The 27895-nt window shown below is 32.9% G+C and overlaps 3 protein-coding genes across 4 annotated transcripts; 1 reads left to right on the forward strand and 2 right to left on the reverse strand.

Annotated features, from left to right (window-relative positions):
- Window positions 1-1177: 1177 nt before the first annotated feature.
- On the reverse strand, window positions 1178-5886 carry LOC139524004 (lysosomal phospholipase A and acyltransferase-like). Its single transcript, XM_071318520.1, has 6 exons — window positions 5630-5886; window positions 4905-5067; window positions 4013-4131; window positions 3351-3449; window positions 2499-2726; window positions 1178-1997 (listed from the first exon to the last, which is right to left on the reverse strand). Exons 1-6 carry the CDS (start codon window positions 5706-5708, stop codon window positions 1483-1485), a joined length of 1203 nt encoding a protein of 400 aa, XP_071174621.1. The 5' UTR covers window positions 5709-5886; the 3' UTR covers window positions 1178-1482.
- A 2513-nt stretch (window positions 5887-8399) lies between these two features.
- Window positions 8400-27497, reverse strand: LOC139524007 (lysosomal phospholipase A and acyltransferase-like). 2 transcript variants are annotated; one of them, XM_071318522.1, is made up of 6 exons: window positions 27087-27497; window positions 26296-26458; window positions 25564-25685; window positions 25080-25181; window positions 9645-9872; window positions 8400-8977 (listed from the first exon to the last, which is right to left on the reverse strand). In XM_071318522.1, the coding sequence occupies exons 1-6, from the start codon at window positions 27172-27174 to the stop codon at window positions 8463-8465; spliced, it is 1218 nt and encodes a 405-aa protein (XP_071174623.1). In that variant the 5' UTR covers window positions 27175-27497; the 3' UTR covers window positions 8400-8462. The 2 variants fall into 2 exon arrangements, with proteins under 2 accessions (XP_071174623.1, XP_071174624.1); XM_071318523.1 differs by having other exon boundaries at window positions 25080-25178; window positions 27087-27251.
- On the forward strand, window positions 13841-22392 carry LOC139524006 (uncharacterized protein PF3D7_1120000-like). The gene is made up of 3 exons (XM_071318521.1): window positions 13841-13988; window positions 14718-14770; window positions 18574-22392. Exons 2-3 carry the CDS (start codon window positions 14727-14729, stop codon window positions 22298-22300), a joined length of 3771 nt encoding a protein of 1256 aa, XP_071174622.1. The 5' UTR covers window positions 13841-13988; window positions 14718-14726; the 3' UTR covers window positions 22301-22392.
- Window positions 27498-27895: the final 398 nt, after the last annotated feature.

Genomic DNA, 27895 nt, shown 5'->3' on the forward strand with positions numbered 1-27895 from the left:
CCCGGCATGAAAAAGTTGAAAATCCAATGACCGAATTCAATTTACGAAAACCAAATAGGAAAGATTCGAACCAACGACATTCACAACCACTGATTTACAGGCCCAAGCATTTGAATAGGCACATTCTGATTCATATGCAGTGGAGTTAAACATGTGTGTGCACGTTCAATGGTTCCCCTCACTGCATGGGGACACTGGTGTTACAGCAAACACAATTTTTGATACCATAACCAAAAAAAAAAATGAAGATCAAAATAACAGAAATCTTACTTTTATGACTATTGTTGTAGATGTTTAGTTGTTTTTTTAAGTATATAAAGTTGTGTAATACGTAGCTGAAAATCAGCATAATTTCGGTTGACTTACTTTAACCTTTCTCTTCTGTTAGCTCTTTTGTACATCGTGGGTTTCTATTTAGTCTGTAGGCGAAAAGTTTTGGTTACATTGTATAGATCAACTGTATATATTTTCCTTTTTTTTTACTTATTTTTCAAGAAAAATCAAATGTAACCATTAAGATTATTATCATTAAAAAGAATTTACTGAAAAAATACTAGTTAGTTTTTCTAATGTTACACTATCGGATGATGAAAAAGCTTCGGACTCAGCTTTGATAAATTCCATACAGGTTAAATTTATTTAATTGTTAAATCACAGAATGTTCCTAGATGTTACTACAGAAGGTTTGATAATATTATAATATACATTTCTTAAACCTTTGGATAAAGTAGTGAACAGACAAATGTGGAAAATCAAAATATTTTGCTAAATGGTTCTGTATCTCTTGATTGCAATTTTTTTTATAAATGTTTTTATCATTAAAAATGAATTTTCTGAAAAATTCCTAGTGAGTTTTTAAGTTTTTCTAATACAGTCAAGGAAAAGAGTTTTTACTCTTTTGGTAGACTGTATCAAATGTCAATTTATTAGTAAAATACAGAAAAGTAGATCTGAATCAAGATAAAACATTATGGTGATATTTCTTATCAATAAACAAGATTCTGTTCAACCTTGGTAAAAAGCATGATGTCTAAAACATTTGAACCCCAAACTGTAATTCTCCGTCTATCAGTAAATACGGAATGAAAATGAAGAAAAACAAAACCCAAAATATTTCTAAAATTGGTACTTTCGGGACAGACAAGAAAAAATAATTAAGTTTACAATTATTGTTTTCATTGAAAAACTAAGTCCAAACATTATTTTTTATTAAAATCTGCTGTGCAATGTTTCAATAAAATATAGTTTTAAAGAACAGTAAATAATTTTGAACTTTGTAACTATTGCATATCTTAGTCCTTAGAGAAATTCTTTTTTTTAATCTTCTTTCTATCTAAGAATGATCCCTCAGAGGCCTTTATTCAAGGCTTCTTATATTAAAATAAAACTTAAAAACTTAAAAATTGAATCATGCATAACGTATTCTTCATATGATTTCAAATTATTTCCGAAAATCATTTCATTAAAATATAATACGATTACTCAATGTATCAACACTGATTTAATGTAACTGATAGACACACCATGGTTTATAATGTCCACATGTCCAATTCCTTGAAATGCTTTCGAGTGGAATGGCTGTGTTTGAAGATGTTTCCATGGCAAGCAACCCTCGAGACTTCTGATATTAACAGTTTGGTCGCCATCTTCATCTACAGGTTTTGGTCGTTTGTCCGGAAATGCGCCTTCTTCATAGACCCATTTAGCTGTAGTATTCAAACCGTTTCCATAGAGACAATGGACTTCTACATTCGGGGGCCTCAATGGGTTGACCAAACCTTCCACATCTTCTCTCATTAAAAACCCATCTGTAAAGTTAAGGTCTTTGAAGAGCTGTTGGTAATCGTTCACAGTGTAGTTCCGTCTAGGTGTTTGGATTAAAACCTCAGCCTTGTTCCAAAACTGATTGGTCGGCATAAGGAAGGCGGAGCTTGTCATGGAGCGTTGCATTGGACGAGCTTTTAATGCTGCAACTGTTATGATGTTTATATTGTCTCCTGAAAAAAATATTCGAACAATTAAGGTCAAACGCTGAGGTTGTAACATATTGTCGTTGAAAATGCTTAAAATAGTCACAAAACTGCAACTTACACATGTACGAGTTCCTTAAGATACCTCAACAAATAAATTAGGGAAAACAAATATTCGGTAGTTAAGCAATGTACTGTTCACAGAACATGGTCTGCTCAGTAATCTTTCTGGAGCAACTGCGATCACTCCGACTTTAGACGTGGTTCGTGATTTTAATTCAGTAGTCTTCAATGTTGTGTTTTGGACACTGTTGTTTGTCTTTTCAAGCATCGTTTTTTTCTCTCTTGGCAGTGTCAGTTTTTCTTGAAAGAATGATTTTTTTTATTGTCCTTTAATTTCTTCTATCTCTTTTAAATATTGAATGAAATATTACTAAAACACAGCATGCATTTAACTAAATGTATTGATGAATTTACTTAAATATATATGGATTATATTGCAATAAATGATTATTTTTCAATCTTTACCAGAAACAATCATCCTCAAGGCTTTGACACTCCCTCCCCACGGTGCACCAAGTGTTATAAATGATCTGATGTATTTGTCCTTCCATTCCTGACTTTGATGGTTAAGAAAGTACAGTATCACCAAGTTTCCTAAGCTGTGGGCTAAAAGAACAACTTTTGTGTTGTTGTTCATGTAGTATGTTTCTTCTACCAGCTTTGTCAAATTTGTATAATAGTCTTCCAGCTCATCTGAAATTGAGAGTCGTGTAATTTTCCGTAATTTTTGCTTTAAAATATGAAACTTTGTGAAATTAAGATTGCTCATAAGGAAACGCATTTCATCGACTCAGATCATTGAACAGGAGCAGCATATGCAAGAATAAGATTCTTTATTTGAACCTGTGTGAAAATTTACCTTGACCTCCGGCAGTTGAGGCCGACTTCGATATTTTAACGTTAGTACACGTTTAGTCCCATGAAAAAATTAGATACATAATTGTCATTTCCTCAGCACGTGCCAAATACACAGTCGATGTGTTTTTATTTCTAAGTTTACAATTTCTTGGATCCAAGTTTATTGTAGTACGACGTTTTTATTTTGTAAAGTTTTTCCATTTTTTATTCATTTCTCAAATTATGAATTATTAATTTGCTTTCAAAACATTTAAATGATTGGAGTTTTTAACCACCTTGACTTGCTATACAGCCCTCACCTCTTCGGCCTGACTTGCGCCTTTTTGGGGCATTTAAAATAAAAAAATTTATCATAACATAATTGTAATTTAAATTAGGACTGTCTTAGTAAAATGATACAAGGCAAAAGATTGTGAATGCTTCTATTAGTTTGTGTAGTCTTCTTATCCATTGACTTACTTGGTGATCTTCTAAAATCGTATGCAGCACCTCTTATAGTTTTATTCCGAACATATCCCCATTTTACCATGTTCTCTGCTAGTTCGTGGAAGTAACCAACTGAAGAAAAAAAAACGTTATTTTCATGAGAACTGCATTGTTAAACATATACTAGCATAAAGATATCACCTCGAAGAAATATCAAGTGGCCGAAGAATTCATAAAAACTGTGGGTTGCAACTATGACATTGTGTTATGGTTATTTTTGTAACTTAGTATTTCGTTTTTGCTTTAATATGTACTTTGTGTCTAGAGTGTAAATATACCATTTTCTTTTTCTTGGCCCCTCTTTCTTTGTTGAAATGGTTTTTGTTTTACAGTGATTAAGATTCTTACAATGTTGACTGCTGTATCATAATATTTGACATTTTTACCAGACTGAGTTTAGGTTTAATCCACCATTATCTACATGAGGAAATGCCTGTATCAAATCAGGAATATGACATTTGCTTTCCATTCGTTTGGTGTGTCTCACTTTGAGCTTTTGACTTTGTCATTTGATAAAGGACTTTCCGTTTTAAATTTTGCTAATAAAAATGTTATTTTAGCCAACCTAGATCACGAAAGTTTAATTTTTAATTTTTTTTTTTATAAAAGAAACTGTTTGAAAGATGACATCTTACGTTTCGCCAAATGAGTGTCGCTTAACCATTCCACACTATCTGTACCACCAAATCCAGGTACCCGTATGTCAACACCCTCTGGGTAACTGGTTCTATGCGTCTTGTTGTTATATACTAATCTAAAACATATATAATGAATATTTTCATTAGTATTTTCTGGTAATAGCGGTCATTATTATCATGTTAGGTATGTCTTTGACATAATCGAATTGGAATATTAAAAGAAAAGAACCCATTGGCAAACTGAAACATAGGAAAAACAAACAGCAGTACTGTAGTATTATTTATACTAAATAGTAAAATAACAAAAATACCTAACTCCGAGGAAAGTCAATTGGCAAAATCAAAAACTCATAAACATCATACGAATTGATAACAACTATTATATTCCAGACTTGGTACAGGCATTTTATAATGTAGACAATGGTGGATTAAACCTTGTTTTACAGCTAACTAAATCTCTCACTTGTATGACAATCGCATAAAATTCCATTATATTGACAATGCCTGTGTCTACTATTAGTTGAAAAACATATGAACAGACTCGAAAACCAGGGAATATTTATTTTCTATACCTTCTGTTCAATTTAAACATACAATTAATATTTACAGTACTATTTTAAAAGCATTTTTAACGGATTCAAATGCTGGGGCTAAGAAAATATTCGAGTCGCGCATTAACGTATGGGGTAAACAGTATACCCTTTACAGGTATAGGAAGATATGCCTGTCAATATAGCATGTATTTGTAATATTGTACAAAAGTACATGGGACGGTGACAATTAATTAAGAAATAACCATGATTAAACAATTTAACGAACCTTTGGTACCAACCCACGGAGGATATGGATAGCACAAAATTACAAACGGCAAAAAAACCCAATCATTTACCTGAAGTTTTCAACAAGACAGTCGGTAGAAATTGGATGTAAAACACTTGCAATGTTCACCCATATAACATAAAAGTCTTTTGTACGTTGGTCACACAGTGGATAAGGTCCATGAGAAGATTTGTTTAGCCTCGCTTCAATTCTTGATCCGCCATCACCCGGAACTATATAATAAAAAAGAAACACTAAATAGACTTTATACAGGGATCACAATTTCATTTTTAAAGTGTTTATTTGCAATATATCTAAGTAATAAATTGACAAATTATCTCTAAGTAGTGACTAACTAAACGTTTACAAATGAAACTTATGTTCTTAACCTTACTCTTACAAAAATTAAAAAAAGTTACGAAAAATTTGACCTTGAACGGTTTTAGCTGTTTTATTAGTAATATTATTTTAAGACGGGGAAAAAAGATTCCATAAAATAAATCATAGCACAGACGGCCGTGGTTCGATATGCAGGATATTTGATGAAAAATGGTATATTTTTCGCACCCGAATATTACTTTTAAGCTAATTTTAGTAATATAACCCTTTCTGATCCTCATTTTCAACTTTCAACCTGACCAACACACGTGCACTTTTCTACCGTTGAATGCTTGGTATTGTCGTGCTGTTTGATCATTTTCTGCTCTGTCCTCCTTTTTTTCTAACAGAATTTGGAAATAAACAAATGAATCGATAAAATAATAAAGATTGGTAAGAAACTTCTAAAAATCTCACCTAAAATCACAGGAGGTAGCTGTTTACAATGGGTACTGCTTTCAATTAATATCCAACACACAAAATATAGCAGCAGCATGCTAGTACGTTATGTGAGCAATTGATTCTAAATTAGGCAACGATTAAATAATTTCCCGTTTTTTAAACAAAAAAAATGTTTAATGGTTAGATGCATAAAGTTTTGAAATAATAAAATACCTATTTCTATCACGGAAATAATTCAAACCTTTTTGTAATATTTTAAGTTTTAGCTTCCTGGTTGATCCATGTAGTTAGTCATACGTCCATTGTAATATTGTTAAAATGTTTTTAAAAAAGGTCATAAAATTATGTGAATTCCATATATGTCCTTTTTGATGGAGTTTGTTCCTCTTTCGAGGCACATTTTTTATACTTATCAAAAAGTATGTTTTTTTTTACACAATATGAAATAAGAAGATGTAATATGATTGCTGATGAGAGACCTGTCCAATAAGGTCCAATAAAGCTGGTGTGAGCAACAATCGGTCACATTACGGCCTTCAATAATGAGCAAAAATTCAATACCGTATAGTCAGCTAAAAAAGTCCCCGACATGAAAAAAATAGAAACAAATCAAACTAATTAAAGCAACTTTGAAGGTTTGATTTATAACAAAACAGTACACAAAAAACATATATGACGGACATCAATCAATTACATGCTTCAGACTTGGGACAGGCACATATAAAGTGTCGCTCGGATTAATATGTTTTGAGCGCTCAACTATCCCCTAACCCGTGAAAGTGGTGTAAAAGCACAAATAAGAACAAACGGTAAAAATCAGTTGGAAATAGATTGAAGGTGCAAAGACAAAAAATCAAATAACATAACGGAAAAGGACGCAAAATGCCGATTTGAGATTATAATCACTATACACAGTTACTGAAAGCTAGTTCAAAGCCAACAACACTGACAAAATAAACACATCATGTAATCCAAGACTTACGCATCAATCAATACATATCCAAAGATTTCATTTATGAACGTTGTTAAATTGATGTCCTTTCAGTATAAGTTTATTCAAGCGATCAATGAGTTTACATGGACCATACCTACTCCTCCGGGCTCTATAAACAACATAGTCATAAGAAATAGGATAGGATATTCTGTTTTTAAAACAAGAATAAAACAACTTTACACGTACAGCACTAGCCAAACATGAACATTAAAACTTTGTCTCTACGAAAGAATTTGTACAGATTATTAAGTAATGTGTGGTAACGAAATCCCTAACATAATAATTTTTTATTGTGTGTGTGTTTATCAAAAGCCTTGTGTTTCTAAATTGTCCGTATGGTTCTTGGATGCTATGAATATTAAATATATGTAACATGCCCGGTTCATTCTTGTGTTGTCGTGGTTTCATGTTGTTCTAAAAAATAGTATTACTTGCAAAAAATTAGTATTATTGTTGCATCATTTCAGACAGCATATTACTAGTTATTGCAAAACAACAGCAACAACATACATCGTTACCGTACCATCGTTAACTTCATATAAGCACAAGCAGGGAGTTCCAATAGATTTTTAATCAGATTGTATGTTACCAAATCTTTTAGGATTGTGTCATTCATTTTCCGTTCGCATTTAGCTAGTATGCATAAAAGGTAAACTAGCAAAAAAACTAAACTCCAAAGATAATTCAAAACGGATAACCCATAATTTGACGTATAATGGTTCACTTTTATTAAATTACAAATTGTGACTTGGATGGAGAGTTGTCTCATTGGCACTCATACTAAATCTTCTTATATCTATTTAATGTAGATGAACCAAAACAGTTATTTTGCTATCTTGTTATTCTAAAATGTTTAGACAAGACTTTACCAACTATTTTATCTTGTCACAAAATGTCTTACAAACAAGAATGTGTCCAAAGTACACGGATGCACCACTCGCACTATCATTTTCCATGTTGAATGGACTGTGAAATTGGGTAAAAAATATAATTTGGCATTAAAATTAGAAAGATCATACATGTACCATAGGGAACATATGTTCTAAGTTTTAAGTTGACTGGACTTCCAACTTCATCAAAAACTACCTTGACCAAAAACTGTAACCTGAAACTCCCGCTTTCATTGTCTATGTTCATTGGACCGTGAAATTTGGGTCAAAAGTCTAATTTGGCTTTAAAATTAGAAAGATCATATCATAAGTAACAAGTGTACCAAGTTTAAAGTTTATTGGACTTCAGCTTCATCAAAGGAGGGTCGAAAGATACCAGAGGGACAGTCAAACTCATAGATCGAAAATCAACTGACAACACCATGGCTAAAAATGAAAAAAGACAAACAGACAAACAACAGTACAACATAGAAAACTAGAGAATAAACAACACGAACCCCACCAAAAACTAGGGGTGATCTCAGGTGCCCCGGAAGGGTAAGCAGCTCCTGCTCCACATGTGGCACCCGTCGTGTTGCTTATGTTATGACAAGTCAGGTAAATAGTATATATAATTCGGTAGGTCAAAAAATACCTTGACCAAAAACTTTAACCTGAATAGGGACAGACGAACGAACGAACGGACGGACGTACGAACAGACGCACAGACCAAAAAGGCATAATGCCCCTCTACTATCGTAGGTGGGGCATAAAAAATACTTCAATAATGATAATGTGAGTAAAACACTTTTTGGGTACCTAAAGCCATGTCTCAAATTTAATTTAGTCAAAACTTTCCATAATATGTATATGTTCATGCAATAACCCTATAATACAAATAACGAAATAAAACGATGTTAAATACTTTTTCTAATAAAAATTTATTGAGGAAGTTCTCATATCTTATAGTTTTTCCAAATATGAACTATTTGATCAAAATGCTTTTGATGTAATCTATTACAACATCCTCTTTCAGCATATCTAGATGTTTAATTCCATGAAATTGCTTCGAATCAATAGGCTGTTTCTGAAGCGTTTTCCAACGTAGGCAACCTTCTAAACTTCGCAGAGAAACTGTATGGTCGCCATCTTCATTTATTGGCGTTGGCTGTTTGTCTGGCCACTCATCTTTTGTGTATACCAAGGTTTTGGCAGTTAGTAACCCAGAGCTGTATAAGCAGTGTACCTGGACATTCGGAGGTTTCATTGGATCTATTAAGTTCTCTGTGTCTTTCCTCATAAAATATCCATCGGGAAAATTTATATCTGTAAAAAACTGTTTATAATCATTCACAGTATAATTTCTTGTCGGTGTCTGAATCAGAACTTCAGTTTTATTCCAAAACTGGTCTGAAGGCAACAGAAAAGCAGAACTTGGCATTGATCGTTGCACTGAACGTGCTCTTAGAGCCTTTACTGTCGCAATGTTCATATCGTCACCTAAAAAATATAGAGAATCACAATTATGATTATTGTTCGTGAACATTCAAAAGACGTATGTCTATTTACTTTATAGATATAAACTCGTCCATGTGTGTGTGTTTGTACACAGTGCTTTTAAAACGAAAAATGTCTGAACCGTATTTCTAATTTTAATGAAGGTTGGCATCTAGAGATTGTAGTTATTGTAAGTTACTGACAAATTGAAACCGATTTTTTTATATGTTTTCCCTCTTTCTAAATTTGTATATTGGTGTTGTATCTGTCTGCCATTTTTACATCTTTTAAGAAAAAATATTGTTGAAACTAGGATTCTTGTCAAAAATTTGCATTTCAATTGGTACTTTTGAATTTTTTGAAAAGGGTGGTACGTTTTAATGTTTTTCCCCGGTACGAATTCATTAAGTGGAATGTTTGTTAAAATTGTATATATATTTACTAGTTTTTGGTGGTAAGACTAAAAGTATCAGTTCAAGTATTTACAGATTCATCTTGTTTCAAAATCGAATTTATTCTCGGTTTGTTTGCATACGGGCAACAACAGAACTGTAGCTAATCTTGTTCGAATTTATTCTTTTTATTTGCATATAAATACAACAGCTTACAGTAGGTTACATTTACTAGAAACATGAATGAGGTACATATAATTAATAAAAATATCAAATACCAGACGCCTGCATCTTGATAGTTTTGACACTACCTCCCCATGGCGCAGATAAAGTGACGAAAGATCCAATGAATTTGTCCTTCCATTCCTGGGGTTTCTGGTTAAGAAAGTAGAGTAACACAAGGTTACCTAAACTGTGACCTAAAAGCACAACTTTACTGTTGTTGTTGATAGTGTATGTATCTTCTACCAGCTTTGTAAGTTGTGAATAATAACCACTCATTTCGTCTGAAAACAAAGTTAAGATTTTTAAAGTGATATAACACGTGTTTTTGAAATCGTAATTTTAATGAAATTATTGAACTAATGCAAAAAATTGAGAATGGAAATGGGGAATGTGTCAAAGAGACAACAACCCGACCATAGAACAGACAACAGCAGAAGGTCATCAAACAGGTCTTCAATGCAGCGAGAAATTCCTGCACGCGGAGGCGTCCTTCAGCTGGCCCCTAAACAAATATATTATTCTAGTTCAGTGATAATGAACGCCATACTTAACTCCAAATTGTACACAAAACCCTAAATAAAAAAATAATACAAGACTCTAACAAAAAAAGGCAGCGGCTCCTGACTTGGGACAGGCGCAAAAAATGCGGCGGGGTTGAACATGTTTATAAGATCTCAACCCTCCTCCTATACCTTGTATGTTTGCTAAACTAATATGAGTTTTCTATGCACGGTTTTGTACATTTATTTTGAATCCATAACATATAATCGACAATTTTTCTTTTAGTTTCAACAGTATTTTTATTCAAACAAACTGAATTGGATTGACCAATAGGCTGCTGCAAAGTCTATGTAAGCCCTCTCCATAAAACATGGAACAATATATTACATTCAAACAGGCACAAACACAATGGCAACACACAATTAATTTGAAATAAAGTTTAATTTAGTGAAAAGTGTGTCTGCTTATAAACTTTCGTGTTTTATTGCCAAGTTTTACTTATTCAAAACTTACGTTAACAATCAACAAAAAAACCCATTAAGCACGTGAAAATTTTTATTGCTTTTATTTCCTCTCACGAGGTAATCAGGAGAAATAACGTTCAAACCACACACATATTGAAAGAGTCTTTCAAAATTAAAATAAGAAGATGTGGTATGATTGTCAATTAGACAACTATCCACATAAGGTCAAATGCAGTGGCGGATCCAGAACTGTTTGTAAAGGGGGCCCCTGACTGACCTGGGGTCGCGCTAGTCACACTTCAGTGATTCCCTATATAATCAACCAAATGTTTTCCCCGGGGCCCGCCTGTGCAAACACTGCAGAAAATAGATATAAGAAGATGTAACATGAGTGTCAATGAGTGCCAACTCGCCTTCAAAGTCACAATTTAGATGTAGACTAAATGATCAGCAAAGGTAAATGTGAATGTCATATTTCAAAATTTGATCAAAAAACGAGAAAAAACGAAAACTTTTTTTTCAAATTTTGAATTATTAAGTGCGGTTATTCTGATGTATTGCTATCACATAAATTTCCATTATGCAAATTAGTTTTGGGTTTACAACCGATCTACAAAAAGAGTGCACACGCTGAAATGTCTCGCCTTATTTACTAATCATTGATATAATGTTGATAGTCCTAAATATAAAGCTTTATTGCAACTGTCACATAAACTTAACATTTACCAAGAAATCTAAACATAGACCAATGAACCATGAAAATGAGGTCAAGGTCAGATAAACCATGGCAGACAGGCATGTACAGATAACAATTCTGCCATACAACAAATATAGTTGACATATTGCTTATATTTTGAGAAAAACAGACACAAAAAAAACCACAAAAAACCTATTGAGCAATGAACCGTGAAAATGAGATCAAGGTCAAATTAAATCTGCGCGACTGACAGATAGATCATAAAATATATCCATTCACCAAATATAGTTGACCTATTGCATCAAAACTAAAAAAAACCTCAACTTTGACCACTAGACCATGAAAATGAGTTCAAGGTCAAATGACAGTACACCTTACAATAATTCTATACACTAACTATGGTAGACCTATTGCACACAGTATATAAGAAAAACCGACAAAACACAAAAACTCAAGTTTAACCACTGAACCGTGAAAAAGAGGTCAAGGCCAGATGTCACCTGCCAGCTGGACATGTACACATTACAGTCCTTCCATACACCGAATATACTAGAGCTATTGCTTATAGTATATGAGATGGACTTAACCTTGTTCACTGGTCCATTAAGTGACGTCGAGGTCAAGTGAAAACTGCCTGACAGACATGAGGACCTTGCAAGGTACGCACATACAAAATAAATTCATCCTATTACTTATAATATGTATAATTAGAGAGAATTTAAGATTACAAAAAATCTAAACTTTTTTTCAAGTAGTCGTTGAACCATGAAAATGGGACCAAGGACATTGTTCATGTGACTGACGGAAACTTTGTAACATGAGGTATCTATATACAAAGTACGAAGCATCCAGGTCTTCCGCCTTCTGAAATATAAAACTTTTTGAAGTAAGCTAACGACGCCGCCGCCGCCACCGCCGGATCACTATTCCTATGTAGAGCTTTCTGCGACAAAAGTCGCAGGCTCGACAAAACTATAGATCCACGGTCATTATCTAGTACATTAAAAATAACATTACTTATCGCGTGTTTTAAATTCAATTTTTCAACAGATACTCATAAAAATATTGTTTTTAAACACAAATCAATAATAAGAAAATGTGCTGTCGTTATATAAAATTGAGAATGGAAATGGGGAATGTGTCAAAGAGAAAACTAGCCGATCATAGAGCAGACAACAGCAGAAGGTTACCAACAGGTCTTCAATGCAGCGAGAACCGATGTACACGTACCGAAAAATTGTGTTAAAGCTTGCGGATATCTCAAGAACGTTTTGCGACACTCCCGGCAATGACCGGTAACTCTGTTATTGTTTTTGCGGGAAAAAGTGAATGGCTTCTCATATCCAATCTTTTAGAAAAAAATGATTTTTTTACAGAAGAGTGTCCACACTGCACTATTATGAAAGTAGTAGATTAAAATGATATCGAATGGATGAAAATTATATATGTTCAAGCAGTCGTAATATTAATATAATAAATGTATATAGCAACAAACCAGTGCACATTCTTGGACTATTAGTGTATTAGTATAATAGTCCCAGGTATACTGATTTGTATCACTACAATATAATAGCCATTATGGACGGTGTGGTTGAATATCCTGTTATTTATTCATCATCCACGCACGAACTTGTATCAGAAAAAAGATTATATCTCTGTATATTAACCTCAGTTTCAGGTATAGAGATGTGACCTTTTTCTGTTACATGCGTTTTTGACCATCCACAAGAACTTGCGGTCATCCGATGTTCAGTACTTCAGTACTTTGATTTAAAATGTAATATAATTTTATTTGATAATAACATTTTCAGATTAGAAACAAGAAATTATAATAAGTTTTTTGAACTGTTCTATATTATCTATCTTTTTTTATTTCTACAGGAATATTGTTTCAAAAAACTGTACCGGAATATAGAAATGTTTTTTTTTCTCATAAAATTTGTTCTCGGAAGTAGTATGAAAAGACAATTACTTGTACTGTCCAATGAACGCAAGGCATATCTTGCATTAACATTTTGTTTATTGTGAAATAATAGTTCAGGTTGCAAGACTATTTACACACTTATACATTAATAATCCTTTAGATTCATTATTATTCGTTGGATACCAATTTTGGTGGATTTCGTTGGTAAAGGTGAACCACGAAATTAAATGTTCAACGAATGACAAATTTTCTATAGGCTTGTTTGCGGACTTTTGCAAAACCACGAAATCAAATATCTACGAACATGCAAGTTTTCCTCAATCCACGAATATTGGTACCCACGAAAATAAATGAATCCACAGTATCAGTATGTGATTCTTGTTTAAAAAGTTATTCATCCTAATTTTCTTGGTATGAATATGCATGTAATATTTGCCACTGTCCGTTAAGAATCTTTACATCCATCCATTGTTAAGCCATCAGCCATGCCAATAGTTATGCGAATCTTCTATGAGATGAAATGCCAAATAATAAAAATGCCACACATAACAAATGTATGCACATTCAACGCGTTATCGAAACGTATTGTGTGCACATATTCAGACAACGTCAACAGAACATGCACAGATCTATTGGTAACGTCTATGATATTTTGTTTGTAACGTCACAATAACGCACAGAAGAAACCTACTTCTCTGTTGTCGAAAGGAGCTGTTACTTCACGACCGCAAACATTAGCGTATATGATAAAACTGAATAGTCTTTGAAGATCTTGAGATTTAATTTTAAGAAGAATTAATCAAAGACGAAGGTAAGTTGCTATTTTCATATTTATACAAATAGATAGAAAGTATTATACTTCGATAAAAATCCACTCGATTTCCGTACTAGTCCTGATATAGAGTAAGCGGGTTTGTTTGGTATTTGTTTTCAAACCATTTTGGAAATAAATGACTCACAAATGAGTTTGGTGGGCATTATATTTGGTATCGATGTATAATAGACGGATTTTTTTCGCCTGTTTAAGATAAATATTTAAATGAGGTTCACCATAAAATAACAGAATTCTATATAGCTATTATTTGGAACTGTAAGAACATATATAGTAAAATAAAAGGCAATATATGTTAATGAAGTAATTCTGGCTTTGTTTTTGGTATTGCGTAATAGTCAAATCTAACTTTTAAACGTTGGGATTGAGTAACAGGAAGTTTGAAGAAGAAAAATCTACAAAACGAACTAATTCTAAACATTTATAAAAAAAAAAAAGAAAGAAAAAAGACGATAAGAAAAGAAACCACAAAAGCCATGTATAATCTTCATGTAAATACTCGCTAGTAAAGGAATGTTTATTTTTGTTCCCCTTTTTCAGATTTCCGTCTTTCTGCGTGCATGGTAATGTTATTTCATGGTTTTATCTTCTGCTTATATACGTCAGATGTTATATTGTTGACTTGGTTTATACTAGTTTTTCTCTTTTAATAACAGCATGTTCTTATGTCTGTTAAAAGTAACCCCCCTTTTTTTAAATTTATTATAGTTTGACGATATGGTAGTAGACCAAGACTACCAGGATGAAGAAATGTTTTCTCAGTAAGTATATTATTTTAACTTATATCGTGCCGGCAAGACGACACATACATTAACCAAAGTCAGGGATGTTTTGTTGAAATTTATTTTTTCACGGAGGTATACGAAATTTAGTTCACCCTTTATTAAACCGGAGATTTGTTAGTCATATCTTTAATCCACGAATATAGAAGATAGTCAAACATCCAGGGAGAAAACAGAATCGAGCAATACAAATATTGTTAGGCATGAATATCAATAAATTTTATTCAAGGGATATTATAAAATTATTAAAACAAGTCTAAAAACTGAGGGAAATTTAGAAATGTACATGATAAAATTATAAGATATAAAGCAACTGCTCTTGGTGTCAAACGTATAAAGCGATGACCGTCTGCGTCAGAATTCCTAGTTTCCGCAAACCAAATTTATAGTTTAGGAAAAGACTGCTCTACAGTTCTATTTATGCGATCTGGTATTCGAGTACAAGACGCGAAGTGGTTAAAAAAAGACGTACGGACCAGGAGACGTGAGATACAAAATGTGTATTTTTTTTTACTTTTTTATACAGTCCTAACGGCACAAACAGAAAGAGATCACCTTACTATTAGAGTTTAGCTTTAAATAAGGTCAATCTTTCTTCGATCTAGTAGATTTATTTCGACCCCCACTCATAAATTATGAACGTGAAGCATTGTTCGCTGTCTTAGTAGTATTATATATGACCCCATGTATATGCGCTTGCATTGTCCGGGTTCCCGGGTTCAAGTCATGCTTTTGTTTTAGATTTTTTTTCTGAATTTTCCATATAAAATGTATGGAACTAAATTAATGGATAATTGTATGGAAAAAAAAACATGTATATTTAAAGGGATAAGCAGTTGAAATAGTTTATCTGAAATGTATTAGAGACGTAGGTTGTCAAACACATTGACAAGTATAGAAGTTGATGTAGAGAAATTTAAATATAACTAGAATACATCCGCGAAATTTCGCGGGCATTCAGAGCTTGCTTGAAAGTATATAAATTGTGGTAGGAAAGAATATTTTGTAAAATATTGAATTAATGGAAGATTTCCTGAGGAAAGGTATTAAAAGTCATTGGTACTTTGGACAGGACAATTTTTTTTGGTTTTCTATAAATTTCAATAATTTTAGCGTTTATCTGTTTATTATGAACATTCATTACCATAAATAAAGTGTCTTTCCTTTTTACTATCAATTCTCAATTAACTAATCGATCCACGGCGGTCATTGACATATTATATAGACTCTCTCTATTTAATAAACTCTGTGACCGCCGTGGATAGTAAACTTGAAAATGATAGCAGATAGCAAATACACTTTATTCATAGTATAACATGTATGTACAAAGAATACAGAAAAACGTAAACCGGAAGTCTAGGCTGACTGAAAATTCCGTCCAATGACGGAAACAATATATTTTCTTTCGTTTTCCTTCCAAAATAACCCATACTGAATAATCATAAGCAAGGATGACAAGTGCGACAATAATGGTACCTATATGACACGAAGTGGGATGATTTATTTATTGTGAAAGAAAGAGACGAAATGAATAGTGTAGAAGCCTGAGAAAAAAATCCAAGGGGTTACACACTATTGATGAAAAGAAAGCATTTGCCCTATCATTTTAAAAGGGTATATATGTATTCAAATATTACATACAACAATTGACCTATCATTTTAAAAGGGTATATATGTATTCAAATATTACATACAACAATTGACCTATCATTTTAAAAGGGTATATATGTATTCAAATATTACTTACAACAATTGACCTATTATTTTAAAAGGGTATATATGTATTCAAATGTTACATACAACACTTGACCTATCATTTTAAAAGGGTATATATCCCAAACAAAAAAAAATGAGGAATAAATCATGGTAACAAATGATAAACAAATCGTATGATTTCTTTGTGATTTGAAAGTGATAAAATTTCACATGCAAATGAGCTAACAAATCACAATAACAAATCACGAACAAATTGCTTACAAATCATAAGCAAATCAGGGTAACAAATGATAAACAAATCGTATGATTTCTTTGTGATTTGAAAGTGATAAAATTTCACATGCAAATGAGCTAACAAATCACAATAACAAATCACGAACAAATTGCTTACAAATCATAAGCAAATCATAAACAAATTGCCAAGAAATTGTTTTGAAATCATTTACAAATCATAAGCAAATTGTTTTCAAATCGTTAAGAAATTGTTATCAAATCTTTAACAAATCAGAAGTAAATCATATTCCTACCTCAAGCAAATCACAAGCAAATCGTAATTAAATTGGCATCAATCATCAATTCACAGATTATATCATTAACATCCAGATCAAAAATAAGTTCTGCCCCTGAAACCCCAAAACTTTGAAGCGCAAGTGTCTTCATTTTACCTTTAATAGCTACTCCACTAATTGTAAAAAGAAGTACTATCTTTGGTTGCGATGAGGGACAAATTGTTCTTTGTGAAGTTTCTCTTACTTTTTACCCGAAATTTGAAAAAAAAACATAGGCAACCACGTGTACTTAGTAGAATAATGTCGAATAGGTGATGGGTCTTAGTCCTGGTCCAAATCTGCTACATTGTAATATATATAGCTTTGTCCATTTTGCCCGGGACCTTGTCAGTAAACAACAATTAAAACATTAAACTTGCCAGTGAATTTTATCTGCTGGCGCGGGAAGCTAGTCTTGAAATGTTTTGATCTGTTTACACATCTTTTACACATTTTTATTTTTAAAATTAATCCTAACATCACTAAACTATCATGAGAATAACGAGATACTGAAATGCACAGTTTCTGAATTTTAAAGGTTAACATTTGAATAGTATTAGTTAAATATGTGAACTTATAAATATAAAGATTCCTTACCACCGTCATCTTTCATAGACTGAATAAAACTCCCCATCTTGCAACCTTCTTTGTTCAGTTAATATAGAACAGTATTTGAAATTTGAATTTGACCTCAACCGGAAGTCAGAGAGATAGATAAACAAAGAAACCTGGAATGCATTAACATTTTATTCATTGTAGCAAATCATCAATGAATCACACCAAGATAGCTAAGAAAGTTAACAAATCATTTTCAAATCATTTCATATGATATTCAAAGTTAACAAATCATAACGAAATCACACCGTTCTAGCGAACAAAGTTAACAAATCTCTTTCGAATCATTTCATACGATATTCTAAGTAAACAAATCATAAAGAAATCACACAAAAACAGAAACAAATGGCTTACAAATCATACCAAAGAAAGAAATCACATAGAAATCAGATTTAGGGAATTTGGAAAATTCTGATTTGTCTATGATTTGTTTAATGAATCGCAAGCAAATGGTACAAACAAATCGCAGAATCACGATTTGAAAGAGATTTGAAAACGATTTGAAAGCAATTTGTTCATTTGTTTTTCTGTTTGGGATATGTATTCAAATATTACATACAACAATTGACCTATCCTTTTAAAAGGGTATATATGTATTCAAATATTACATACAACAATTGACCTATCATTTTAAAAGGGTATATATGTATTCAAATATTACATACAACAATTGACCTATCATTTTAAAAGGGTATATACGTATTCAAATATTACATACAACAATTGACCTATCATTTTAAAAGGGTATATATGTATTCAAATATTACATACAACAATTGACCTATCATTTTAAAAGGGTATATATGTATTCAAATATTACATACAACAATTGACCTATCATTTTAAAAGGGTATATATGTATTCAAATATTACTTACAACACATTACTTTATTTTTTTTAAAGGTCAGAACAGAAAGAGAAAACTCTTGAGTCAGATATTGATATGGTTGAAAGAGAAATCAAAAGAAAGAATGAAAGAATCATCGAATTGGAATTAATGCTAGAAGAAAAGCAAGATTGGTTCAATCTGAAGTCTCAAATGGTAAAGAAGCTTGAAGGTGAACTCAATTATGTTCATGCTCGTCACCCAGAACGTTTTACCTTTGACGACGACGGGACAAGCTTGGTACCTAAGTCATTGGAACAAACATTGAAAGATCTGGAGCGAGAAGAGAGAGAAGAAACATTTCGCACAAAGTACATGCCCGTTTATCATAAAGAAACGGAAATATTCCGTAAACGAGGCAAATACCCAACTAATGTCCCGTATTTTAATGAGGTATCTATGGCATCAGAATTTTTAAAGAAGAAATATTTAGAGGCGTTTGGCGAGTGTTTTTCTTTTGATTACAAAAAGAAGTCTTTTCCATTAAAACAAGACCCTATCTCTCGTAAACACATCAGACCATCTCAGTCATCGTTTATACAGCGAGAGGGCAACAGGAAATTCTTGGTTTCCGGTCATCTTGGTGAGACAGAGCTACTCCCAGCTGTCACAGAGGCATGTGATCTGGAAAGGTTTTCTGAAATTCCAGCAAACAAGTCTTTAACCGGGTTGGACGATTTAAAAGTTATGTATGCAATAGAAAATTTAACCAGGGACAAGAATAGTGAATATGATGAAGATTGCGACTGGAAAAACATGACATCAATAAACATTGCCTATGAACTCAAATTAGATAAACAAGTCAACTTTAATGAGATTAGAAAGAAGTGTGGTGATACCCCTATAAAACTTGGAATCATGACAAATGAATCAGTCGAGAAGAACTGGGGGCAAGGTGGAGAAAGTTTGAATATGTGGAGGACAAGGCCAAAGCTTGGACGCCCAAATTCACCACGACCATCTAATGATAAAAAACAAGCAGACCGTGCTAATGTTGTAGAATTGATAAATGGAAATAATCAATTCAATACTGTGAGAGGAACCGCCAAAAAACTTCCAACTGAAACATTGAAAGAACATGGTCTCAAGAAATCTTTAAGCATGGAATCCGTATTTGTAGGAGATGGTACAAAAATGCGCCCACATTTTAAATGGCGGATGGGCGACGAATGTGTTTCCTTAGAAAAGTATATAAATGTTTATACTAGAAATCCAGAAGAATTGTACGAAGCTGTTAAAAAACGGGCTATTGAAAAAGAGGAAGAAGAAGACTACGAGGAAAATGTATTGTATCATGAAGAAATCAAAGCTAGTCTAATCGGTATCGATGAAACTAAAATGAAGTCAAATTTAAGAATTTTAGATAAATTTTTAAGAGAAGAAGAAGAAAAAGAAAAAAAGAAAGCTAAATCAACACTGAAACAAGTCAACACTGAGAATTGTGATGAGGCAATAGATAGTACCCTTAATGAAGAAGTAAGAGCCGAGAAGGAAAAGACAGTTTTGCAACAAGACCAAACCGGAAGTTGTTATGAGGATATAGACGCTACAGATGAAGTCGGTGTTGAGAAGAAAATGAAAACTAGCTTTGACATAATTGAAGAAATCAAAGCTAGTATAATCGGTACCGATAAAGCTAAAATTAAATCAAATTTGAGAATTTTGGATAATTTGATAAGAGAAGAAGAAGAAAAAGAAAAAGCTAAATTAGAACTGAAACAAGTCCACACTGAGAATGCTGACCAGGCCGCCGTAGATGTTACTGGTAATGACAAAATGAGTGACGAGAAGGAAAAGATAGTTCTGCCACCAGACCAAACCGGAAGTTGTTGTGAGGATACAGACGGTGCAAATGACGTTGGTTTTGAGAAGAAAATTAATACTTGTTTTGACATAATTTTTGAAAAACCAAAGAAAAGAATGTCTAAACCCAAACTCTCCTCCGAAAAAAGAAAAACTGCCAACCTGATGCCTAACGTCATAGACCAGAATATTAAGAGGAATGAAAACAAAGAAGATGTAAAACTGGAGAAAAAGAAAGTTAATACTAGTTTTGACATAATGTTTGAAAAACCAAAGAAACATACTTCTAAACCCAAACTATCCTCGGGTAAAAGAAAAACCTTCAATCTGATGGCGAATATCACAGACCAGAATATTAAGAGCAATGAAAATACTGAAGATGTTAAACTGGAGGAAAAGAAAGTTAATACAACATTCGACATTATGTTTGACGGTCCAAAGAAAAAAAGGACTAAACCGAAACTCACTTCTGGTGGAAGAAAGGCAAAGTTTCAATTGAAACGTTCTAATGATGAAAAGAAAGACAAAAGTCATGATAACGAACAAAAAGAAGATGCAACAACTGCTGACAGTCAAGTTGTTGTTGAAAATGTTGAAAAAGAGCATACATTAAAGGCAAATGTAAGTTTTGATGTCTTTTTCGATAGTCAAAAGAAACTGAAACCTAAACCAAAGCTGAGCTTTATCAATAGAAAGAAGGAAAACGAAACAAAAAGCAAAAGTGACGTTAGCGAAGTCCTAAAAGAAGAGAAACATGAGAAATTGCCTATAGTACCTAGTAAAACAACTGAGGACAAACTATCAAATGGAGGAAAACTCGGAGGAAAGTTTACATATGGAAAACTCGGGAGAAAGTTTACCAGTGACGTCATCAGGAAAAATGACAATGAAATTAGGTTCCGATTCTCAATTCTCCATGGCACCACTATTATCCCAAGCAGAATCCCTGTTATGGTTAGGAGATTTGACGAACAAAACATGTCTTTAACCGGACTAAACAATGAACAGCCACACTTTAGATCCGCCAGAAATATTCCTGTCCGTATAATGAGGTTAACTAAAACAAACAAGGCAACTATAACTTGCCCGCTAGCTGTAAGATCGTTCCCGGAGAGCAAAATACCAGTTAGACGAGGAATTGATATTAAAATCAATAGCACAGGAAATGCTAAAAGTCCGATTGGTGATGATAGGAGATCGCCTAGAAAAAGAGAGAGAGGTACAAAATTGCCCCGAATCACAAGGAAATCTAGAATACCGGTCCGAATAAAGGGGTTTGTTTGGAAAACTAACGAGAGTGAAGACAAGCGAAAAACAGATGAAAGCAGACGCTTACTTGCTCCTCTAAGTAGAATTCCAATTCCAAAAGATAAAATACGTCGTCCTAGTGACTGCATAATACCAAGGCTTGATCCGAATGAACATTTACCCCAAATATTTCATAGTAGTTCAAAGAGAGAAGAGCAAGTTAAATTTCCTGAAACAAACCGAATTCTTGTTTCCGGTACTCCCATGACCATAGGCGAGAAAGGCGAAAGAACTTATCCAGAATTCCTGCAGTTACCTTCTGTTATGGGAACGTTACCACCAATAGTCGGCAGAAGTGACACGTATGTAAACCGACCATTGTCAGCCTCTGGATTAAAAAAACTTCCGCCAATTAAAAGCACAAGCAAAACAACGGAAATGGAACGTCCGATGTCGTCTGTAAGGTTATCGCCGTTGTTTACCGCCTTTGAGAATACAGAAACCCGACCACTATCGGCAATTGGATCACCAAAAGTTCCACCAATTATAGATGGCAATACGTTCGAAATGTATCGTCCTTCGTCATCATTATCTGGGTATGCACTACTTCCACCTATTCCAAGTTATAAGCGAGGCTCAGTTGAAGACGATAAAGTACCAGTTGAAGAATCAAACCGATCGAGAGGAAACTGATGTATTACCCAAAAGGGCAGAATAATTATGATTTTTTTAATCTTATTTTCTTTTTATGTTTTGTTTTATTGATATAAAGATTTTTCTATACACTTGTTGTTTATTTATTAATTTATGAAAAGAAAAAAGTCTACGAAGGAATCATTCTGAGAACTTAAACATAAATAAACATTTTTATTGGAACTGAAATTGGTATTTAATATTTATGAGGGTCTGTATGGCAGTGAAAGTTTGTTTTCATTTCTGTAGTCTTTAATTTATTTTGAGATATTTCTCTATCTATCCTTAATTTGCTTTGAGCATTATTTTCTTTCTCTTCGAGTATATACATAGATAAATAAAGGATTTTGAAAGATACTCGAAACGTATTATGCACATGGAAATATATGTGCTGGAGACGGATAAGATATATACAGGAAAGAAATCAAAGTTTGCATGGACATCTTTCTCTTTTAACAAATCATGAAATAGTGTTATACTATCGACAAATTCATTTACTTTTCGATTGCTAAAATCTGGATGAAAATAACACTCTAAATATTATGCGTCAAGGAGATTGACCTTCATGAGGAACGCTTTAAACCAAATACATGTATATAAAAGCAAGGAATATATTTTAAAACAGGTTAAAACGGTAAGCACTACAGGATATAAGGTACCGAAAAATAGAAGTCCATTGTGTTGGCCTGTAGATTTATTTTGATTTGTTGTGTCACTATCTAATTAAAGTACACTCACATCTCCTTTTAGGGTTAGTGTTAGGGTTAGGATTAGGTTAGGGTAAGTGTTATGGTTAGGTTAGAGTTAGGGTTAGATGATACCTGCCAGACAGACATATACAGTTTACAATCCTTCCATACAACAAATATAGTTGACCTATTGCTTATAGTTTAAGAAAAATAGATCAAAAACAAAAAAACTTAACACTGAGCAATGAACTGTGAAGATGAAGTCAAGGCCAAATAAATCATTCAAGAGTGACATGTACATCATCAAATATTTCCATACACCAAATATAACTGACCTACTGCATTTAGTTTTTAGTAGAAAAAAAAGACCAAAACTCAAAAACTTAACTTTGTCCAATGAACCAGGTGCCGAAGACCTTACAATTATTCCATATACAGTAGACCTATTACATACAGTATCAGAAAAAAACAGACCAAAACAAAAACTATAACCATTGAACCATAAAAAATGATGTCAAGGTCAGACGACACCTACCATTTGGAGATTTTCACCTTTAAATTCTTCCATACACTAAATATACTAAACCTATTGCTTATAAGTTATAGTATCTGAGTTACTTGACCACCAAAACTGAACCTTGTTCACTGATCAAGGTCAATTGAATACCGTTTGACAGACATAAAGACCTTACAAGGTACCCACATACAAATATCCTATAACTCATAAAATGAGAGAGAAATTAACATTACAAAAAATCTTAACTTTTTTCAAGTAGCCACTGAACCATGATAATGAGGTCAAGGACAATGGACATGTGACAGACGGAAACTTCGTTTTAAAACGCATCTATATAAAAAATATTAAGCATCCAGGTCTTCCACCTACTAAAATATAAAGCTTTTAAAAAAAATAGTTGACGCCGCCGCCGTCGCTATCGGATCACTATCCTAATGTAGAGCTTTCTGCGAAAAAAGTAGGAGGCTCTAAGAAAAAAAACCCAGTGGCGGATCCAGAACTTTTCATAAGGGGGTCCGCTCCACCCATGCTTCAGTGATTCCCTATATATTCAACCAACCTTTTTCCACGAAAGGGGAGGCCAAGCCCCGTGGATCCACCTATGAAATGAGGAGTGGATGTAAGCAGTTATAAGAAACGGTACGGCATTAAACTATGAGAAAACCCATACCGTAAAATCTGCTATAAAAAAATTATCTCAAATTGAAAATTTTTAAATAGTTCAAATGAGAAAACTAACGGCCTTATTTGAAACAGAACAATTTACGAAAAACAATTATGACAGACATCTACAAAGGGAACGACTGAACTATACGGGCTCCAGACTTGGAACATGCACATAAAGAATATGGCAGGGTTAAACATGTGCCGGAGCGTTCAACCCTCCCCTGACCTTGGATAGAAGTGTAACAACACAACAAAAGAACACACTATAAAAATTAATTGAAAATGTCTTTACTCATCAGATCGATACAAAGACCTTTTTCGCTTAGTTTAAAATCATCTCCATGATCAGAAAAAAAATGTAACACGAGTAGTTTCCAAAGTTTGCTACTTTTCGATTTTGAGTCATCCAAGCATTTTACGTACATTTTGTACATTGTGTTTTTGCATTCCCACTCTTTAGAACTTGAACGCAGCTGATGAATGAACACTTGCCTTTATTGCATTCATTGGGGGAAGACTATTTGATATTCTAGGGGAGTTGTGGAGGTTTTTGGACATGCATAATCTGACCTGGTAATGACAGAAAAATAAATTTGACCAATATAGGATGAAAACTAACAGTCTGTACCACAAAATGTAAGAAAAAGGCCACAATACCCCCCCTCCCCAAATAAATAAAATGGTCGTCTCCTAACATTTGAAATGATTAGATACATAGTTTATGATTCTCGCTTTTTAACAACTGAATTTTAAGCGATTTTAAGATAATGTGATATACTGTTAATTAATTTCTGATTTTGTAATATATCTTACTTTAGTTTTAGCCTGGGGTCCTGGTTAATCTTGTCAGTACGACGCGCAGCTAGATTGGGCCGGATCCCAGGCTAACTTTAGTTTGAGTACTTACTTGGTGCTTTTCTGAAGTCATATGGAGCCCCACGTACAGTTTTATTTCGAACGTAACCCCACTTAACCATATTCTGTACTATCATTGCATAGTAACCAACTACTAAAAAATAAAACGAAATTATATTATTTACACGTAAGAATGAGCATCTAGCTGAAAGCATTTATACTCATATACATGATTAGCATTGCGAAATTCTAAAGTTTGAACTGGTGGAAAATCTGTTAAAAGGCGGGAAGGTGTAACTCGTCAAAGTTTTTGCCCCAAATCGGTGTTTTAATGAGAAAAAGACAGAATTTGCAATTTTGAATCCTAGTATCGTATTTTCAATTTTTGTTTCATTTATTTTGTTAAGTATATAGTGGATCATTCGAGAGAGAGTAAATGTCTTTTTTCTGAGGTGTATACAAACATGTTTTAATCTTGCAATTTAAAAATTAAGACATATAATTTATGTATTGCTAGAGTCTTAATGTCTACTTACATTTCTTAGAAATGTGAAAATCCGTTAGCCACTCGACACTTTCCGTATCTCCAAATCCTGTTACCCGTATGTCAACTCCGTCAGGATAACTGGTTGTGTGTGTCTTGTTGTTATATATAAGTCTGTAAAATGTTATTTACATACTAGCTTTTGTTGTTATATAAAAGTGAGTGTTATTTGTATGTAAGCATTAATTGTCAGGTGAGGATACAGAACATTTTCGGTAAAAAAAGGGGGGTCAAGTGAGTATCGCAGTAGAACATAATTTCTTACGGTCATTTTTTGTCTTTAAAACTGAAATTTTGATGTGGTTAACCTTTGAAACAAAATGTTACAGTAGATGAGAATATACATGAAGCTCTACTATGATAAAATCTTTTCCGAATACTTTTTAATGGGATTACTACACGTGGAAAACATAATAAGATAAACAAAACAAAAACAAAATCTTAGCTGTCTATTTATAAATTGTACGACTTTTTTTTTTAAATCTTTAAGATTGGTAGAATATGTTTTTCTTCACATAATTACTATATAGATCAAATAATATACATTTTTTGTACATTTCATTTACTTATTTTTGAGAAGAAAGTCTGACAATAAATTGAATTGATGAATCGAAACTTAAAAACAAGTAATAATATGACCGATCATAATTTGCCGCGGCATACAACTTCCTAAATACTGAAAAACTCCAATGATTCTTTCTCAATAAAATATTAATAATAATACCTGAAGTTTGAAATAAAGCAATCCGTCGCTTCTGGAGTCAGGACACTAAATATTCGTACCCACATGGTATAAAAATGCTTAGTTACTTTGGTGCAGGTAACATGAGGACCATGCGATGGTTTGTCCAATTTTCCTTCTATTCGAGTGCCTCCATCACCAGGAACTGAATAAATTAGAAGAAAAATGTTCATGCATGGTTCTCCGAGTTTGAAACTGATAAATTCTGTCTAACTATATTATCCCTTTGCGCACAACACCATGAATATAATTTAAAGTTAACCCAGACTTACTATAAATCCCTTCATTGCATGGGTGAATTTGACGTTAAATTTTCTTTTCTACCAAAATCCATACGTTTTATACTATCTATTAGCTATAAATTCTTTCATACAATTTTTTTTTTTTTACTTCTGACTAAAGGCTAACCCGATTGCGTATTTGCTAAATAATATTGTTAAAAAGTGAAATAAAACATACTTTTATTCTTAATTCTAGATACCCAAAAGTAACGACACAAAGCCTTTTGTCCTCTTTCAAATGTAGATTTGGAAAGGATTTCCTTGAAAAAAGGGGGTGTTATATGCCATTAACTGAGGGTTTTTTTTGTGTCCTTTGCATATTCTTCGTTTCTAAGATTCTATATTAGTTTATCTTTATATATACTTTAAATCGTGTAAAAAATATGAAGTTATACTTTAGATCATTGAACCGCGGATAAAGGAACAGTCAGTAACCAATTTGCAATTTTACCGTTAGTAATGCAAGTTCTAAATATAGTTATATATAGTTACCTAGTATAACAGGAGGCAGTTGTTTACCATAGTTCCCATCAATAACAATAAACAAAAGTATCCACGAGATGACAAAAGCTGCATCCATGATTTAGATACATGTAAATGTATGGGCACATAGGAAAATAAATACACAATCACTTCCTTGTTACATAATATAATGAGACATTGAATTTTAAATGGGATAAAAATAACCCACTTTTAACTTCAATTGAGGAAGTTTTTAGAATAATTTATAAGTATGTCGATTTCATTTTGTATAACAATCAAGCATAGATTTTTTATTTCGTTATGCTTATAAAATACATAAGCAAGTATCCGTATTTGGTAAATCTAAATTTTTTATAAAATTGGCTGAAATTTTTGTTTTCGAAAAACTGATATTATACTGTAATTGATGGACGTTACTACAATGAATCATAGTACATATACTCATATTTAAGGAAACGGAAGTTCAAACTTCATACATTTGTATACATTTTCTGATCTAAATAATTAAGAATTGAATGCTCTTTTTTGTAAATTTATTGGGGTGTAAAAGCGTTGACCGAAGTACATTTTGTATGAAGCGCGGAAGCGCTTCATACTTAAAATGTGCGCACGGTCAACGCTTTTACAACCCTATAAAGTTACAAAAAAAAGCATTCAATACTTATAATTACATTTTTACCTATTGGATCATGAAAACACGCCTTTTATCAAGTTTTTATTTTATTTACCTGTGCACTTTATTGTAGGACCTCGTGTCATCATGAATGAGAAGTTTTATTGAGTGATACAACTGCTTAAGGAATAACACATGATGTGCA

The sequence above is a fragment of the Mytilus edulis genome, chromosome 5 (genome assembly GCF_963676685.1).
Source record: "Mytilus edulis chromosome 5, xbMytEdul2.2, whole genome shotgun sequence".
Lineage (NCBI taxonomy): Eukaryota > Metazoa > Mollusca > Bivalvia > Mytilida > Mytilidae > Mytilus > Mytilus edulis.